Source organism: Scyliorhinus torazame, chromosome 16 (genome assembly GCF_047496885.1).
Source record: "Scyliorhinus torazame isolate Kashiwa2021f chromosome 16, sScyTor2.1, whole genome shotgun sequence".
In the NCBI taxonomy this organism is placed as follows: Eukaryota; Metazoa; Chordata; class Chondrichthyes; order Carcharhiniformes; family Scyliorhinidae; genus Scyliorhinus; species Scyliorhinus torazame.
Genome location: NC_092722.1, coordinates 74,379,247 through 74,398,591, shown reverse-complemented (window position 1 = coordinate 74,398,591; position 19,345 = coordinate 74,379,247). Strand labels below are relative to the sequence as shown.

Sequence of the window (19,345 nt, the reverse complement as noted above, 5' to 3'; positions counted from 1 at the left end):
ATCTTACCTTCCCCAGAAAGTGTCTCCGGTAGAGTGTCGCAGTCCGTTCACCCTCGACCAGCAGCCTGGAGGCAGGCAGGGAATCGGGATCTTCCTCCACACTAACTGGTTCAACACCACATGTCCCTTCAATCCAATATCCCCCAGTCAGAGGAAGGACAATGAGAGGGTAAGGAGGCCCCCATTCGAAAACCTCCAGAACAGGAGACAGAGATATGGTCAGCGACAGTGTGCAATCAATCAACAAAAAACAGAGGGAGAGAGACAGAGGAACAGAGAAAGAGAGCCAGAGAGAGAGAAAGGGACAGAGAGAGAGGGGGAGAAGCAGAGAGAGTGAGAGCTTGCAAATGAGAGAGGGAGTGAGAATCAGAGAGTGGCAGACAGAGATGCAGGGAAAAGAGACAGAGAGAAAGGGACAGAGGGAGTGAGGGATAGAGCAAGAATCAGAGGGTAAAACTGCAAAAAAGAGAATTCACATACCTCCTGAATACTGGGACGCGAGAAGTTCTCAAACTCCCGCTGAAAGTTAAAAAAGATTAACAGTGATTTATCACACCCTCCAACACACACTCCCCTCCTCACATAAACTCTCCAACACGCTCCCCCTGCTCTTCCGACACACACATAAATTAATTAGAGTATAGCAGGGCGTGAAGGGCATAGGAGAAAGATGCCAGTCTGTTGAAGGTTCTTAGCATGTGCGGTTTTGGAAAGGCATGAAGAAGAAGACAGAAGGGAAAGGGGATGGGTGAGGAGTGGAGAGGTTGGTGAGGAGTGGAGAGGTTGGAGAGGTTGAACCTGTCATCCATTGGACTGTAGAAGAATGAGAGGTGAATCGGAATTCTCCGGCTATAGGGATTCTCTTCTTCCGCTATCAGTTGCTTCAATGGGAAATCCCATTGTCAAGTGATGAGAAGATAGAATCCCGCCACCAGCGAATGACATGCCATCGAGAAACATGTGACTCAGGGACCAGAGGATCAAGCCCATGATCTTATTGAAATATGTAAGGTCCTGAGGGGAGTTGACAGGGTGAATGCTGAGAGGACGTTTCCCCATCGTGGGGGTGGGGGGGGAAGGGGCATGAAATTTTGAATGAGGGGACACAGTTTAAAAGTAGGGGGCCTCCCTGTGAGCCGCAGATGAGGAGATTATTTTCTCTCACAGGGTCATGAGTCTGTGGAATTTTCTTGCACAGAATTGTTGTATATTTGAGGCTATACTCATTGGGATGTTAGTCTGTGGAACTCTCTCCCCCAGAGAGCAATGGAGGTTGGGTAATTTAATATATACAATACTGAGCTAGACAGATTTTTGGTCAACAAGGGAGTGAAGGATTATGGGGGACAGGCGGACAGTGGAGTTGAGGCAACACCCAGATCAGCTATGATCTAATCGATTGGAAGTGCAGGCTTGATAGGTCGAATGGCCTACTCCTGCTCCTAATTCAGACATTCATCTGTATTTTTTGTATGTTTCTATTGGGGGAAAGCGGGATTAGGCTATTGAGTTGGATGATCAGCCATGATCATAATGAATCACGGAACGGGCTTGAGGGGCCGAATGGCCTCCTCCTGCTCCTATTTTGTCTATGTTTCTTTGTATAAATGTAGTTTTGGGGAAGATTTTTAGTGATTGACTGGGGTCAGAGTAGAGGTAGAGAAAGATGGGTTGAGGATGGGCGGAGACAATAGGAAATTGGCGAAGGGGAGACTGGGGTCATGTAAAGGAGGAGGAATTTGGATTGTACCTTCTGAAGTTGCGGCAGTGAACATCTTTGCTCCTCCAATCGAGTGCCCTGAGAAATAGATCAAAAAACCCAAGACTATCATCAACGGTTTCCGAGCAGAAGGTTAATGCTGTGTGTGCCATTGCTACATTCTAAATCTGCCAACTCCACCTATCAGACAAACCTTACCAACTACGCATTTATCCTCTCCCTTCCTGAACACACACAACTCAATGATTCTCTTCCTCAAGCTCTCACTGATCTAATATATCCCCTGGCTCTCATCGTCAAACGCCATAAGCAAATCTAGAGAGGGTTTTTCAGCCGTTCATCCCTTCAGCATCACCCTTCTCAGTTGTGACTCAAGACAGACAGCCTCCCTGCTCCTGATCCCTGTCTAGAGACCCCTGGGTTAGGGAGGGGTGAAGTAGGCCGGATTCAGGCTCCTGATCTGTGTACACTGATTCCTGGGTTGTCGACGGGGGTGAATTAGCCTGGATTCTTGCTGGTGATTCCTGTCCAGTCACCCCCGGGTTAGGGGGAGGGGGTTGGTTGAATCAGCCTGCATTCCTGCTCCTGATCCCTGTACAGTGATCCCTGGGATTGGGAAAGAGCTGAATCAGCACAGATTCTTGCTCCTGATTCCAGTCAAGTGACCACTGTTGTAGTGAATCACTGTAATAGGAGATGTAAGGTAGGACCTGCACTACAGGTTCGCCGGTAGCCCCTGCCGGCTGGCTCCGCCCAGGGAGAACTGTATAAATATGCATGACCTCCAGCGCCCTGCCATTTCGCCAGCTGCAGCAGGAGGCCTCGCATCTGACTGTAATAAAGCCACAGTTGTACCCAACTTTAGTCTTTGTGCAATTGATCGTGCATCAACTGTTTTAGAGAGGGGGGTGATTCAGCCCAGGACCCTGATCCTGCTCCCTGTCCAGTGACCCCCCAGCTAATGATCTGACAGAGCAACTGGAAGCATGCGGGTGGATTACCTGCATCTTCTCAATGAATTCAAACAAGTCTTCAGTCTGTGAAAAGAAAAATCAAGATATATCAGTGAGCGCGTTACAGTGAGGGGTGTGGGGTATATCTGAGTGTTACAGTGAGTGGTGTGGGGTATATCTGAGTGTTACAGTGAGTGGTGTGGGATATATCAGTGTGTTACAGTGAGGGGTGTGGGATATATCAGTGTGTTACAGTGAGGGGTGTGGGGTATATCTGAGTGTTACAGTGAGGGGTGTGGGATATATCAGTGTGTTACAGTGAGGGGTGTGGGATATATCAGTGTGTTACAGTGAGGGGTGTGGGGTATATCTGAGTGTTACAGTGAGGGGTGTGGGGTATATCTGAGTGTTACATTGAGGCATGTTGGGTATATCAGAGTGTTACAGTGAGGGGTGTGGGATATATCAGTGTGTTACAGTGAGGGGTGTGGCTTATATCTGAGTGTTACAGTGAGGGGTCTGGGATATATCAGAGTGTTACAGTGAGGGGTGTGGGGTATATCAGAGTGTTACAGTGAGGGGTGTGGGGTATATCTGAGTGTTACATTGAGGCATGTTGGGTATATCAGAATGTTACAGTGAGCGGTGTGAGGAATATCAGAGTATCATAGTGAGGGGTGTGGGATATAACACAGTAATCCAGTGAGGGTTGTGCTCTATATCAGGCTGTTGATATATCTGGGATATGTGGTGATATGCCGGTGAATAATATTGTATATAGTTAGCAATGCGACCTCCAACCAGCTGGTGATGTCAGACATCGGTCATGTAACTTCCGGCTCTCGCCAGTTGGCAGTAAGGCCAGTCGCACAGAGGGTAATTCAAGGAGAGTTCACAAAACTCAAATAGTAACTTCGTCTGGTATTTTGTTTGTTACTTTTCCACGTGTTAATCAATAAATCTACATTCTAGTTAAGTCACCAACAGTTCTGTATGAATCATTGCAAAGGCAAGTTCACAGAACACAACAGGATATATCAGAGTGTTACAGTGAGGGGTGTGGGATATATCAGAGTGTTACAGTGAGGAGTGTGGAGTATATCAGAGTGTTACAGTGAGGGGTGTGGAGTATATCAGAGTGTTACAGTGAGGGGTGTGGGATATATCAGAGTGTTACAGTGAGGGGTGTGAGATATATCAGTGTGTTACAGTGAGGGGTGTGAGATATATCAGTGTGTTACAGTGAGGGGTGTGGGATATATCAGAGTGTTACAGTGAGGGGTGTGGGATATATCAGAGTGTTACAGTGAGGGGTGTGAGATATATCAGTGTGTTACAGTGAGGGGTGTGGAGTATATCAGAGTGTTACAGTGAGCGGTGTGGAGTATATCAGAGTCTTATAGTGAGGGGTGTGGGATATATCAGTGTGTTACAGTGAGGGGTGTGGAGTATATCAGAGTGTTACAGTGAGGGGTGTGGAGTATATCAGAGTGTTACAGTGAGGGGTGTGGGATATATCAGTGTGTTACAGTGAGGGGTGTGGAGTATATCAGAGTGTTACAGTGAGGGGTGTGGAGTATATCAGAGTGTTACAGTGAGGGGTGTGGGATATATCAGTGTGTTACAGTGAGGGGTGTGGAGTATATCAGAGTGTTACAGTGAGGGGTGTGGGGTATATCAGAGTGTTACAGTGTGGGGTGTGGGATATATCAGTGTGTTACAGTGAGGAGTGTGGGGTATATCAGAGTGTTACAGTGAGGGGTGTGGGGTGTATCAGAGTGTTACAGTGAGGGGTGTGGAGTATATCAGAGTGTTACAGTGAGGAGTGTGGGGTATATCAGAGTGTTACAGTGAGGGGTGTGGGATGTATCAGTGTGTTACAGTGAGGAGTGTGGGATGCATCAGAGTCTTACAGTGAGGGGAGTGGGATATATCAGAGTGTTACAGTGAGCGGTGTGGGGTATATCAGAGTGTTACAGTGAGGAGTGTGGGATGCATCAGAGTCTTACAGTGAGGGGTGTGGGATATATCAGAGTGTTACAGTGAGGGGTGTGGGGTATATCAGAGTGTTACATTGAGGAGTGTGGGATATATCAGAGTGTTACAGCGAGGGATGTGGGGTATATCAGAGTGTTACAATGAGGGGTGTGGGATATATAAGTGTGTTACAGTGAGGGATGTGGGATATATCAGAGTGTTACAGCGAGGGGTGTGGGATATATCTGAGTGTTACAGTGAGGGGTGTGGGATATATCAGAATGTTACAGTGAGGGGTGTGGGGTATATCAGTGTGTTACAGTGAGGGGTGTGGGATATATCAGAGTGTTACAGTGAGGTGTGTCGGGTATATCAGAGTGTTACAGTGAGGGGTGTGGGATATATCAGAGTGTTACAGTGAGGGGTGTGGGATATATCAGAGTGTTACTGTGAGGAGTGTGGGATATATCAGAGTGTTACAGTGAGGAGTGTGGGGTATATCAGTGTGTTACAATGAAGGGTGTGGGGTATATCAGAGTGTTACTGTGAGGAGTGTGGGGTATATCAGAGTGTTACAGTGAGGAGTGTGGGGTATATCAGTGTGTTACAATGAAGGGTGTGGGGTATATCAGAGTGTTACTGTGAGGAGTGTGGGGTATATCAGAGTGTTACAATGAGGGGTGTGGGGTATATCAGAGTGTTACAGTGAGGGGTGTGGACTATATCAGAGTGTTACAGTGAGGAGTGTGGGGTATATCAGAGTGTTACAATGAAGGGTGTGGGGTATATCAGGGTGTTACAGTGAGGGGTGTGGGATATATCAGTGTTACGGTGAGGAGTGTGGGGTGCATCAGAGTGTTACAGTGAGGGGTGTGGAGTATATCAGAGTGTTACAGTGTAGAATATATCAGAGTATTACAGTGGGGTATATCAGAGTGTTACAGTGAGGGGTGTGGGGTATATCAGAGTGTTACAATGAGGGGTGTGGGTATATCAGGGTGTAACAGTGAGGGGTGTGGGGTATATCAGAGTGTTACAGTGAGGGGTGTGGGGTATATCTGAGTGTTACAGTGAGGGGTGTGGGATATCAGAGTGTTACAATGAGGGGTGTGGGTATATCAGGGTGTAACAGTGAGGGGTGTGGGGTATATCAGAGTGTTACAGTGAGGGGTGTGGGGTATATCTGAGTGTTACAGTGAGGGGTGTGGGATATCAGAGTGTTACAGTGAGGGGTGTGGGTATATCAGTGTGTTACAGTGAGGGGTGTGGAGTATATCAGAGTGTTACAGTGAGGGGTGTGGGATATATCAAAGTGTTACAGTGAGGGGTGTGGGATATATCAGAGTGTTACAGTGAGGGGTGTGGAGTATATCAGAGTGTTACAGTGAGGAGTGTGGGATGCATCAGAGTGTTACAGCGAGGGGAGTGGAGTATTTCAGAGTGTTACAGTGAGGGGTATGGGGTATATCAGAGTGTTACAGTGAGGGGTGTGGGATGCATCAGAGTGTTACAGTGAGGGCTGTGGAGTATATCAGAGTGTTACAGTGAGGGGTGTCGGGTATATCAGAGTGTTACATTGAGGGGTGTGGAGTATATCAGAGTGTTACAGTGAGGGGTGTGGGGTATATCAGAGTGTTACAGTAAGGGGTATGGGATGCATCAGAGTGTTACAATGAGGAGTGTGGGATATATTAGTGTGTTACAGTGAGGGGTGTGGGATATATCAGAGTATTACAGTGATGGGTGTGGAGTATATCAGAGTGTTACAGTGAGGGGTGTGGGATATATCAGTGTGTTACAGTGAGGGGTGTGGGATATATCAGTGTTACAGTGAGGGGTGTGGGATATATCAGTGTGTTACAGCGAGGGGAGTGGAGTATATCAGAGTGTTACAGTGAGGGGTATGGGGTATATCAGAGTGCTACAGTGAGGGGTGTGGGATGTATCAGAGTGTTACAGTGAGGGGTGTGGAGTATATCAGAGTGTTACAGTGAGGGTTGTGGGATGTATCAGAGTGTTACAGTCAGGGGTGTGGAGTATATTAGAGTGTTACAGTGAGGGGTGTGGGATATATCAGAGTGTTACAGTGAGGGGTGTGGGATATATCAGTGTGTTACAGCGAAGGGAGTGGAGTATATCAGAGTGTTACAGTGAGTGGTATGGGGTATATCAGAGTGTCACAGTGAGGGGTGTGGAGTATATCAGAGTGTTACAGTGAGGGGTGTGGGATATATCAGAGTGTTACAGTGAGGGGTGTGGGATATATCAGAGTGTTACAGTGAGGAGTGTGGGATATATCAGTGTGTTACAGTGAGGGGTGTGGGGTATATCTGAGTGTTACAGTGAGGAGTGTGGGATGCATCAGAGTCTTACAGAGAGGGGTGTGGGTATATCAGTGTGTTACAGTGAGGGGTGTGGAGTATATCAGAGTGTTACAGTGAGGAGTGTGGGATGCATCAGAGTGTTACAGTGAGGGGTATGGGGTATATCAGAGTGTTACAGTGAGGGGTGTGGGATGCATCAGAGTGTTACAGTGAGGGGTGTGGAGTATATCAGAGTGTTACAGTCAGGGGTATGGGATGCATCAGAGTGTTACAATGAGGAGTGTGGGATATATTAGTGTGTTACAGTGAGGGGTGTGGGATATATCAGTGTTACAGTGAGGGGTGTGGGATATATCAGAGTAATACAGTGATGGGTGTGGAGTATATCAGAGTGTTAGAGTGAGGGGTGTGGGATATATCAGTGTGTTACAGTGAGTGGTGTGGGATATATCAGTGTTACAGTGAGGGGTGTGGGATATATCAGTGTGTTACAGCGAGGGGAGTGGAGTATATCAGAGTGTTACAGTGAGGGGTATGGGGTATATCAGAGTGCTACAGTGAGGGGTGTGGGATGTATCAGAGTGTTACAGTGAGGGGTGTGGAGTATATCAGAGTGTTACAGTGAGGGGTGTGGGATGTATCAGAGTGTTACAGTCAGGGGTGTGGAGTATATCAGAGTGTTACAGTGAGGGGTGTGGGGTATATCAGAGTGTTACAGTGAGGGGTGTGGGATATATCAGTGTGTTACAGCGAGGGGAGTGGAGTATATCAGAGTGTTACAGTGAGGGGTATGGGGTATATCAGAGTGTTACAGTGAGGGGTGTGGAGTATATCAGAGTGTTACAGTGAGGGGTGTGGGATATATCAGAGTGTTACAGTGAGGGGTGTGGGATATATCAGAGTGTTACAGTGAGGAGTGTGGGATATATCAGTGTGTTACAGTGAGGGGTGTGGGATATATCAGTGTTACAGTGAGAGGTGTGGGATATATCAGTGTGTTACAGTGAGGGGAGTGGAGTATATAGGAGTGTTACAGTGAGGGGTATGGGGTATATCAGAAGTGTTACAGTGAGGGGTGTGGGATGTATCAGAGTGTACAGTGAGGGGTGTGGAGTATATCAGAGTGTTACAGTGAGGGGTGTGGGATGTATCAGAGTGTTACAGTCAGGAATGTGGAGTATATTAGAGTGTTACAGTGAGGGGTGTGGGATATATCAGAGTGTTACAGTGAGGGGTGTGGGATATATCAGCGTGTTACAGCGAGGGGAGTGGAGTATATCTGAGTGTTACAGTGAGGGGTGTGAGATCTATCAGAGTGTTACAGTGAGGGGTGTGGGTTCTATCAGAGTGTTACAGTGAGGGGTGTGGGATATATCAGCGTGTTACAGCGAGGGGAGTGGAGTATATCAGAGTGTTACAGTGAGGGGTGTGAGATCTATCAGAGTGTTACAGTGAGGGGTGTGGGATATATCAGAATGTTACAGTGAGGGGTGTGGGATCTATCAGAGTGTTACAGTGAGGGGTGTGGGATGTATCAGAGTGTTACAATCAGGGGTGTGGAGTATATCAGAGTGTTACGGTGAGGGGTGTGGGATCTATCAGAGTGTTACAGTGAGGGGTGTGGGATCTATCAGAGTATTACAGTGAAGGGTGTGGGATCTATCAGAGTGTTACAGTGAGGGGTGTGGGATGTATCAGAGTGTTACAGTCAGGGGTGTGGAGTATATCAGAGTGTTACAGTGAGGAGTATGGGATGTATCAGAGTGTTACAGTGAGGGGTATGGGATGTATCAGAGTGTTACAGTGAGGGGTATGGGATCTATCAGAGTGTTACAGTGAGGGGTGTGGGATATATCAGTGTGTTACAGTGAGGGGTGTGGGATATATCAGAGTGTTACAGTGAGGGGTGTGGGATATATCAGAGTGTTACAGTGAGGGGTGTGGGATATATCAGCGTGTTACAGCGAGGGGAGTTTAGTATATCAGAGTGTTACAGTGAGGGGTGTGAGATCTATCAGAGTGTTACAGTGAGGGGTGTGGGATCTATCAGAGTGTTACAGTGAGGGGTGTGGGATATATCAGCGTGTTACAGCGAGGGGAGTGGAGTATATCAGAGTGTTAAAGTGAGGGGTGTAAGATCTATCAGAGTGTTACAGTGAGGGGTGTGGGATATATCAGAGTGTTACAGTGAGGGGTGTGGGATCTATCAGAATGTTACAGTGAGGTGTGTGGGATCTATCAGAGCGTTACAGTGAGGGGTGTGGGATGTATCAGAGTGTTACAATCAGGGGTGTGGAGTATATCAGAGTGTTACGGTGAGGGGTGTGGGATCTATCAGAGTGTTACAGTGAGGGGTGTGGGATCTATCCAGAGTATTACAGTGAAGGGTGTGGGATCTATCAGAGTGTTACAGTGAGGGGTGTGGGATGTATCAGAGTGTTACAGTCAGGGGTGTGGAGTATATCAGAGTGTTAGAGTGAGGGGTGTGGGATATATCAGTGTGTTACAGTGAGTGGTGTGGGATATATCAGTGTTACAGTGAGGGGTGTGGGATATATCAGTGTGTTACAGCGAGGGGAGTGGAGTATATCAGAGTGTTACAGTGAGGGGTATGGGGTATATCAGAGTGCTACAGTGAGGGGTGTGGGATGTATCAGAGTGTTACAGTGAGGGGTGTGGAGTATATCAGAGTGTTACAGTGAGGGGTGTGGGATGTATCAGAGTGTTACAGTCAGGGGTGTGGAGTATATCAGAGTGTTACAGTGAGGGGTGTGGGGTATATCAGAGTGTTACAGTGAGGGGTGTGGGATATATCAGTGTGTTACAGCGAGGGGAGTGGAGTATATCAGAGTGTTACAGTGAGGGGTATGGGGTATATCAGAGTGTTACAGTGAGGGGTGTGGAGTATATCAGAGTGTTACAGTGAGGGGTGTGGGATATATCAGAGTGTTACAGTGAGGGGTGTGGGATATATCAGAGTGTTACAGTGAGGAGTGTGGGATATATCAGTGTGTTACAGTGAGGGGTGTGGGATATATCAGTGTTACAGTGAGAGGTGTGGGATATATCAGTGTGTTACAGTGAGGGGAGTGGAGTATATAGGAGTGTTACAGTGAGGGGTATGGGGTATATCAGAGTGTTACAGTGAGGGGTGTGGGATGTATCAGAGTGTACAGTGAGGGGTGTGGAGTATATCAGAGTGTTACAGTGAGGGGTGTGGGATGTATCAGAGTGTTACAGTCAGGAATGTGGAGTATATTAGAGTGTTACAGTGAGGGGTGTGGGACATATCAGAGTGTTACAGTGAGGGGTGTGGGATATATCAGCGTGTTACAGCGAGGGGAGTGGAGTATATCTGAGTGTTACAGTGAGGGGTGTGAGATCTATCAGAGTGTTACAGTGAGGGGTGTGGGTTCTATCAGAGTGTTACAGTGAGGGGTGTGGGATATATCAGCGTGTTACAGCGAGGGGAGTGGAGTATATCAGAGTGTTACAGTGAGGGGTGTGAGATCTATCAGAGTGTTACAGTGAGGGGTGTGGGATATATCAGAATGTTACAGTGAGGGGTGTGGGATCTATCAGAGTGTTACAGTGAGGGGTGTGGGATCTATCAGAGCGTTACAGTGAGGGGTGTGGGATGTATCAGAGTGTTACAATCAGGGGTGTGGAGTATATCAGAGTGTTACAGTGAGGGGTGTGGGATCTATCAGAGTATTATAGTGAAGGGTGTGGGATCTATCAGAGTGTTACAGTGAGGGGTGTGGGATGTATCAGAGTGTTACAGTCAGGGGTGTGGAGTATATCAGAGTGTTACAGTGAGGAGTATGGGATGTATCAGAGTGTTACAGTGAGGGGTATGGGATGTATCAGAGTGTTACAGTGAGGGGTATGGGATCTATCAGAGTGTTACAGTGAGGGGTGTGGGATATATCAGTGTGTTACAGTGAGGGGTGTGGGATATATCAGAGTGTTACAGTGAGGGGTGTGGGATATATCAGAGTGTTACAGTGAGGGGTGTGGGATATATCAGCGTGTTACAGCGAGGGGAGTGGAGTATATCAGAGTGTTACAGTGAGGGGTGTGAGATCTATCAGAGTGTTACAGTGAGGGGTGTGGGATCTATCAGAGTGTTACAGTGAGGGGTGTGGGATATATCAGCGTGTTACAGCGAGGGGAGTGGAGTATATCAGAGTGTTAAAGTGAGGGGTGTAAGATCTATCAGAGTGTTACAGTGAGGGGTGTGGGATATATCAGAGTGTTACAGCGAGGGGTGTGGGATGTATCAGAGTGTTACAATCAGGGGTGTGGAGTATATCAGAGTGTTACGGTGAGGGGTGTGGGATCTATCAGAGTGTTACAGTGAGGGGTGTGGGATCTATCCAGAGTATTACAGTGAAGGGTGTGGGATCTATCAGAGTGTTACAGTGAGGGGTGTGGGATGTATCAGAGTGTTACAGTCAGGGGTGTGGAGTATATCAGAGTGTTACAGTGAGGAGTATGGGATGTATCAGAGTGTTACAGTGAGGGGTATGGGATGTATCAGAGTGTTACAGTGAGGGGTATGGGATCTATCAGAGTGTTACAGTGAGGGGTGTGGGATATATCAGTGTGTTACAGTGAGGGGTGTGGGATATATCAGAGTGTTACAGTGAGGGGTGAGGGATATATCAGAGTGTTACAGTCAGGGGTGTGGAGTATATCAGTGTTACAGTGAGGGGTATGGGATGTATCAGAGTGTTACAGTGAGTAGTGTGGGGTATATCAGATTGTTACAGTCAGGGGTGTGGAGTATATCAGCGTGTTACAGTGAGGGGTATGGGATATATCAGAGTGTTACAGTGAGGAGTGTGGGGTATATCAGAGTGTTACAGTGAGGGGTGTGGGATATATCAGAGTGTTACAGTGAGTGGTGTGGGATGTATCAGAGTGTTACAGTCAGGGGTGTGGAGTATATCAGAGTGTTACAGTCAGGGGTATGGGATGTATAAGAGCGTTACAGTGAGGAGTATGGGGTATATCAGATTGTTACAGTGAGGAGTGTGGGTATATCAGAGTGTTACAGTGTAGGATGTATCAGAGTGTTACAGTAAGGAGTGTGGGATGTATCAGAGTGTTACGGTGAGCGGTGTGGAGTATATCAGAATGTTCCAGTGAGGTGCGGGGGATATATCAGAGTGTTACAGTGAGGGCTGTGGGGTATATCAGAGAGTTACAATGAGGTGTGTGGGTGTATCAGATTGTTACAGTGAGGGGTGTGGGATATATCAGAGTGTTAGTGAGGAGTGTGGGTGTATCAGAGTGTTACAGTGAGGGGTGTGGGATATATCAGAGTGTTACAGTGAGGGGTGTGGGATATATCAGAGTGTTACAGTGAGGGGTGTGGGATATATCAGAGTGTTACAGTGAGGGGTGTGGGATATATCAGAGTGTTAGTGAGGAGTGTGGGATATATCACAGTGTTACAGTGAGGTGCGGGGGATATATCAGAGTGTTACAGTGAGGGAAGTGGGATATATCAGAGTGTTACAGTGAGGGGTGTGGGATATATCAGAGTATTACAGTGAGGGGTGTGGGATATATCAGAGTGTTAGTGAGGAGTGTGGGTGTATCAGAGTGTTACAGTGAGGGGTGTGGGATATATCAGAGTGTTAGTGAGGAGTGTGGGTGTATCAGAATGTTACAGTGTAGAATATATCAGAGTGTTACAGTGAGGGGTGTGGGGTATATCAGAGTGTGACAGTGAGGGGTGTGGGATGTATCAAAGTGTTTCAGTAAGGAGTGTGGATGCATCAGAGTGTTACGGTGAGCGGTGTGGAGTATATCAGAGTTACAGTGAGGTGCGGGGGATATATCAGAGTGTTACAATGAGGTGTGTGGGATATATCAGAGTGTTACAGTGAGGAGTGTGGGGTATATCAGAGTGTTACAGTGAGGAGTGTGGTGTATATCAGAGTGTTACAGTGAGGAGTGTGGGTATATCAGAGTCGTACAGTGTAGGATGTATCAGAGTGTTACAGTAAGGAGTGTGGGATGTATCAGAGTGTTACGGTGAGCGATGTGGAGTACATCAGAGTGTTCCAGTGAGGTGCGGGGGATATATCAGAGTGTTACTGTGAGGGGTGTGGGATATATCAGAGTGTTACAGTGAGGGGTGTGGGGTATATCAGAGAGTTACAATGAGGTGTATGGGATATATCAGAGTGTTACAGTGAGGAGTGTGGGATATATCAGAGTGTTACACTGAGGGGTGTGGAGTATATCAGAGTGTTACACTGAGGGGTGTGGGGTATATCAGATTGTTACACTGAGGGGTGTGGGGTATATCAGATTGTACCAGTGAGGGGTGTGGGATATATCAGAGTGTTACACTGAGGGGTGTGGGATCTATCAGAGCGTTACAGTGAGGGGTGTGGGATGTATCAGAGTGTTACAATCAGGGGTGTGGAGTATATCAGAGTGTTACGGTGAGGGGTGTGGGATCTATCAGAGTGTTACAGTGAGGGGTGTGGGATCTATCAGAGTATTACAGTGAAGGGTGTGGGATCTATCAGAGTGTTACAGTGAGGGGTGTGGGATGTATCAGAGTGTTACAGTCAGGGGTGTGGAGTATATCAGAGTGTTACAGTGAGGAGTATGGGATGTATCAGAGTGTTACAGTGAGGGGTATGGGATGTATCAGAGTGTTACAGTGAGGGGTATGGGATCTATCAGAGTGTTACAGTGAGGGGTGTTGGATATATCAGTGTGTTTCAGTGAGGGGTGTGGGATATATCAGAGTGTTACAGTGAGGGGTGAGGGATATATCAGAGTGTTACAGTCAGGGGTGTGGGATATATCAGAGTGTTACAGTGAGGGGTGTGGGATGTATCAGAGTGTTACAGTCAGGGGTGTGGAGTATATCAGAGTGTTACAGTCAGGGGTATGGGATGTATCAGAGAGTTACAGTGAGGAGTATGGGGTATATCAGATTGTTACAGTGAGGAGTGTGGGTATATCAGAGTGTTACAGTGTAGGATGTATCAGAGTGTTAGAGTAAGGAGTGTGGGATGTATCAGAGTGTTACGGTGAGCGGTGTGGAGTATATCAGAATGTTCCAGTGAGGTGCGGGGGATATATCAGAGTGTTACAGTGAGGGCTGTGGGGTATATCAGAGAGTTACAATGAGGTGTGTGGGTGTATCAGATTGTTACAGTGAGGGGTGTGGGATATATCAGAGTGTTACAGTGAGGGGTGTGGGATAAATCAGAGTGTTACAGTGAGGGGTGTGGGATATATCAGAGTGTTACAGTGAGGGGTGTGGGATATATCAGAGTGTTAGTGAGGAGTGTGGGTGTATCAGAGTGTTACACTGAGGGGTGTGGGATATATCAGAGTGTTAGTGAGGAGTGTGGGTGTATCAGAGTGTTACAGTGAGGGGTGTGGGATATATCAGAGTGTTACAGTGAGGCGTGTGGGATATATCAGAGTGTTACAGTGAGGGGTGTGGGATATATCAGAGTGTTAGTGAGGAGTGTGGGTGTATCAGAGTGTTACAGTGAGGGGTGTGGGATATATCAGAGTGTTAGTGAGGAGTGTGGGTGTATCAGAGTGTTACAGTGAGGGGTGTGGGATATATCAGAGTGTTACAGTGAGGGGTGTGGGATATATCAGAATGTTACAGTGAGGGGTGTGGGATATATCAGAGTGTTCGTGAGGAGTGTGGGTATATCAAAGTGTTACAGTGTAGAATATATCAGAGTGTTACAGTGAGGGGTGTGGGGTTTATCAGAGTGTTACAGTGAGGGGTGTGGGATGTATCAGAGTGTTACAGTAAGGAGTGTGGATGCATCAGAGTGTTACAGTGAGGAGTGTGGGATATATCAGAGTGTTGCACTGAGGGGTGTGGAGTATATCAGAGTGTTACGGTGAGGGGTGTGGGATCTATCAGAGTGTTACAGTGAGGGGTGTGGGATCTATCAGAGTATTACAGTGAAGGGTGTGGGATCTATCAGAGTGTTACAGTGAGGGGTGTGGGATGTATCAGAGTGTTACAGTCAGGGGTGTGGAGTATATCAGAGTGTTACAGTGAGGAGTATGGGATGTATCAGAGTGTTACAGTGAGGGGTATGGGATGTATCAGAGTGTTACAGTGAGGGGTATGGGATCTATCAGAGTGTTACAGTGAGGGGTGTGGGATATATCAGTGTGTTACAGTGAGGGGTGTGGGATATATCAGAGTGTTACAGTGAGGGGTGAGGGATATATCAGAGTGTTACAGTGAGGGGTGTGGGATATATCAGAGTGTTACAGTGAGGGGTGTGGGATATATCAGAGTGTTACAGTCAGGGGTGTGGAGTATATCAGTGTTACAGTGAGGGGTATGGGATATATCAGAGTGTTACAGTGAGGAGTGTGGGGTATATCAGAGTGTTACAGTGAGGGGTGTGGGATATATCAGAGTGTTACAGTGAGTGGTGTGGGATGTATCAGAGTGTTACAGTCAGGGGTGTGGAGTATATCAGAGTGTTACAGTCAGGGGTATGGGATGTATCAGAGCGTTACAGTGAGGAGTATGGGGTATATCAGATTGTTACAGTGAGGAGTGTGGGTATATCAGAGTGTTACAGTGTAGGATGTATCAGAGTGTTACAGTAAGGAGTGTGGGATGTATCAGAGTGTTACGGTGAGCGGTGTGGAGTATATCAGAATGTTCCAGTGAGGTGCGGGGGATATATCAGAGTGTTACAGTGAGGGCTGTGGGGTATATCAGAGAGTTACAATGAGGTGTGTGGGTGTATCAGATTGTTACAGTGAGGGGTGTGGGATATATCAGAGTGTTAGTGAGGAGTGTGGGTGTATCAGAGTGTTACAGTGAGGGGTGTGGGATATATCAGAGTGTTACAGTGAGGGATGTGGGATGTATCAGAGTGTTACAGTCAGGGGTGTGGAGTATATCAGAGTGTTACAGTCAGGGGTATGGGATGTATCAGAGAGTTACAGTGAGGAGTATGGGGTATATCAGATTGTTACAGTGAGGAGTGTGGGTATATCAGAGTGTTACAGTGTAGGATGTATCAGAGTGTTAGAGTAAGGAGTGTGGGATGTATCAGAGTGTTACGGTGAGCGGTGTGGAGTATATCAGAATGTTCCAGTGAGGTGCGGGGGATATATCAGAGTGTTACAGTGAGGGCTGTGGGGTATATCAGAGAGTTACAATGAGGTGTGTGGGTGTATCAGATTGTTACAGTGAGGGGTGTGGGATATATCAGAGTGTTACAGTGAGGGGTGTGGGATAAATCAGAGTGTTACAGTGAGGGGTGTGGGATATATCAGAGTGTTACAGTGAGGGGTGTGGGATATATCAGAGTGTTAGTGAGGAGTGTGGGTGTATCAGAGTGTTACACTGAGGGGTGTGGGATATATCAGAGTGTTAGTGAGGAGTGTGGGTGTATCAGAGTGTTACAGTGAGGGGTGTGGGATATATCAGAGTGTTACAGTGAGGCGTGTGGGATATATCAGAGTGTTACAGTGAGGGGTGTGGGATATATCAGAGTGTTAGTAAGGAGTGTGGGTGTATCAGAGTGTTACAGTGAGGGGTGTGGGATATATCAGAGTGTTAGTGAGGAGTGTGGGTGTATCAGAGTGTTACAGTGAGGGGTGTGGGATATATCAGAGTGTTACAGTGAGGGGTGTGGGATATATCAGAATGTTACAGTGAGGGGTGTGGGATATATCAGAGTGTTCGTGAGGAGTGTGGGTATATCAAAGTGTTACAGTGTAGAATATATCAGAGTGTTACAGTGAGGGGTGTGGGGTTTATCAGAGTGTTACAGTGAGGGGTGTGGGATGTATCAGAGTGTTACAGTAAGGAGTGTGGATGCATCAGAATGTTACAGTGAGGAGTGTGGGATATATCAGAGTGTTACACTGAGGGGTGTGGAGTATATCAGAGTGTTACGGTGAGGGGTGTGGGATCTATCAGAGTGTTACAGTGAGGGGTGTGGGATCTATCAGAGTATTACAGTGAAGGGTGTGGGATCTATCAGAGTGTTACAGTGAGGGGTGTGGGATGTATCAGAGTGTTACAGTCAGGGGTGTGGAGTATATCAGAGTGTTACAGTGAGGAGTATGGGATGTATCAGAGTGTTACAGTGAGGGGTATGGGATGTATCAGAGTGTTACAGTGAGGGGTATGGGATCTATCAGAGTGTTACAGTGAGGGGTGTGGGATATATCAGTGTGTTACAGTGAGGGGTGTGGGATATATCAGAGTGTTACAGTGATGGGTGAGGGATATATCAGAGTGTTACAGTGAGGGGTGTGGGATATATCAGAGTGTTACAGTGAGGGGTGTGGGATATATCAGAGTGTTACAGTCAGGGGTGTGGAGTATATCAGTGTTACAGTGAGGGGTATGGGATATATCAGAGTGTTACAGTGAGGAGTGTGGGGTATATCAGAGTGTTACAGTGAGGGGTGTGGGATATATCAGAGTGTTACAGTGAGTGGTGTGGGATGTATCAGAGTGTTACAGTCAGGGGTGTGGAGTATATCAGAGTGTTACAGTCAGGGGTATGGGATGTATCAGAGCGTTACAGTGAGGAGTATGGGGTATATCAGATTGTTACAGTGAGGAGTGTGGGTATATCAGAGTGTTACAGTGTAGGATGTATCAGAGTGTTACAGTAAGGAGTGTGGGATGTATCAGAGTGTTACGGTGAGCGGTGTGGAGTATATCAGAATGTTCCAGTGAGGTGCGGGGGATATATCAGAGTGTTACAGTGAGGGCTGTGGGGTATATCAGAGAGTTACAATGAGGTGTGTGGGTGTATCAGATTGTTACAGTGAGGGGTGTGGGATATATCAGAGTGTTAGTGAGGAGTGTGGGTGTATCAGAGTGTTACAGTGAGGGGTGTGGGATATATCAGAGTGTTACAGTGAGGGGTGTGGGATATATCAGTGTGTTACAGTGAGGGGTGTGGGATATATCAGAGTGTTACAGTGAGGGGTGAGGGATATATCAGAGTGTTACAGTGAGGGGTGTGGGATATATCAGAGTGTTACAGTGAGGGGTGTGGGATATATCAGAGTGTTACAGTCAGGGGTGTGGAGTATATCAGTGTTACAGTGAGGGGTATGGGATATATCAGAGTGTTACAGTGAGGAGTGTGGGGTATATCAGAGTGTTACAGTGAGGGGTGTGGGATATATCAGAGTGTTACAGTGAGTGGTGTGGGATGTATCAGAGTGTTACAGTCAGGGGTGTGGAGTATATCAGAGTGTTACAGTCAGGGGTATGGGATGTATCAGAGCGTTACAGTGAGGAGTATGGGGTATATCAGATTGTTACAGTGAGGAGTGTGGGTATATCAGAGTGTTACAGTGTAGGATGTATCAGAGTGTTACAGTAAGGAGTGTGGGATGTATCAGAGTGTTACGGTGAGCGGTGTGGAGTATATCAGAATGTTCCAGTGAGGTGCGGGGGATATATCAGAGTGTTACAGTGAGGGCTGTGGGGTATATCAGAGAGTTACAATGAGGTGTGTGGGTGTATCAGATTGTTACAGTGAGGGGTGTGGGATATATCAGAGTGTTAGTGAGGAGTGTGGGTGTATCAGAGTGTTACAGTGAGGGGTGTGGGATATATCAGAGTGTTACAGTGAGGGGTGTGGGATATATCAGAGTGTTACAGTGAGGGGTGTGGGATATATCAGAGTGTTACAGTGAGGGGTGTGGGATATATCAGAGTGTTAGTGAGGAGTGTGGGATATATCACAGTGTTACAGTGAGGTGCGGGGGATATATCAGAGTGTTACAGTGAGGGAAGTGGGATATATCAGAGTGTTACAGTGAGGGGTGTGGGATATATCAGAGTATTACAGTGAGGGGTGTGGGATATATCAGAGTGTTAGTGAGGAGTGTGGGTGTATCAGAGTGTTACAGTGAGGGGTGTGGGATATATCAGAGTGTTAGTGAGGAGTGTGGGTGTATCAGAGTGTCACAGTGTAGAATATATCAGAGTGTTACAGTGAGGGGTGGGGGTATTTCAGAGTGTTACAGTGAGGGGTGTGGGATGTATCAAAGTGTTACAGTAAGGAGTGTGGATGCATCAGAGTGTTACGGTGAGCGGTGTGGAGTATATCAGAGTTACAGTGAGGTGCGGGGGATATATCAGAGTGTTACAATGAGGTGTGTGGGATATATCAGAGTGTTACAGTGAGGAGTGTGGGGTATATCAGAGTGTTACAGTGAGGAGTGTGGTGTATATCAGAGTGTTACAGTGAGGAGTGTGGGATGTATCAGAGTGTTACGGTGAGCGATGTGGAGTACATCAGAGTGTTCCAGTGAGGTGCGGGGGATATATCAGAGTGTTACTGTGAGGGGTGTGGGAT

The 19,345-nt window shown here is 47.0% G+C and overlaps 1 protein-coding gene across 3 annotated transcripts in view; it reads right to left on the bottom strand.

Moving 5' to 3' along the window:
- The window catches only part of LOC140392880 (rap1 GTPase-activating protein 1-like), a 297,081-nt gene that overhangs the window by 218,463 nt on the left and 59,273 nt on the right, over window positions 1-19,345 (bottom strand). For 2 of the 3 annotated variants that reach the window (XM_072478632.1, XM_072478633.1), the window contains exons 3-6: window positions 2,722-2,757; window positions 1,751-1,798; window positions 481-519; window positions 8-193 (exon numbers count right to left, since the gene is read on the bottom strand). In XM_072478632.1, the coding sequence (XP_072334733.1) occupies window positions 8-193; window positions 481-519; window positions 1,751-1,798; window positions 2,722-2,757 (309 nt within the window). The remainder of the gene's footprint in view (window positions 1-7; window positions 194-480; window positions 520-1,750; window positions 1,799-2,721; window positions 2,758-19,345) is intronic. The other variant, XM_072478634.1, reaches the window with a different exon arrangement.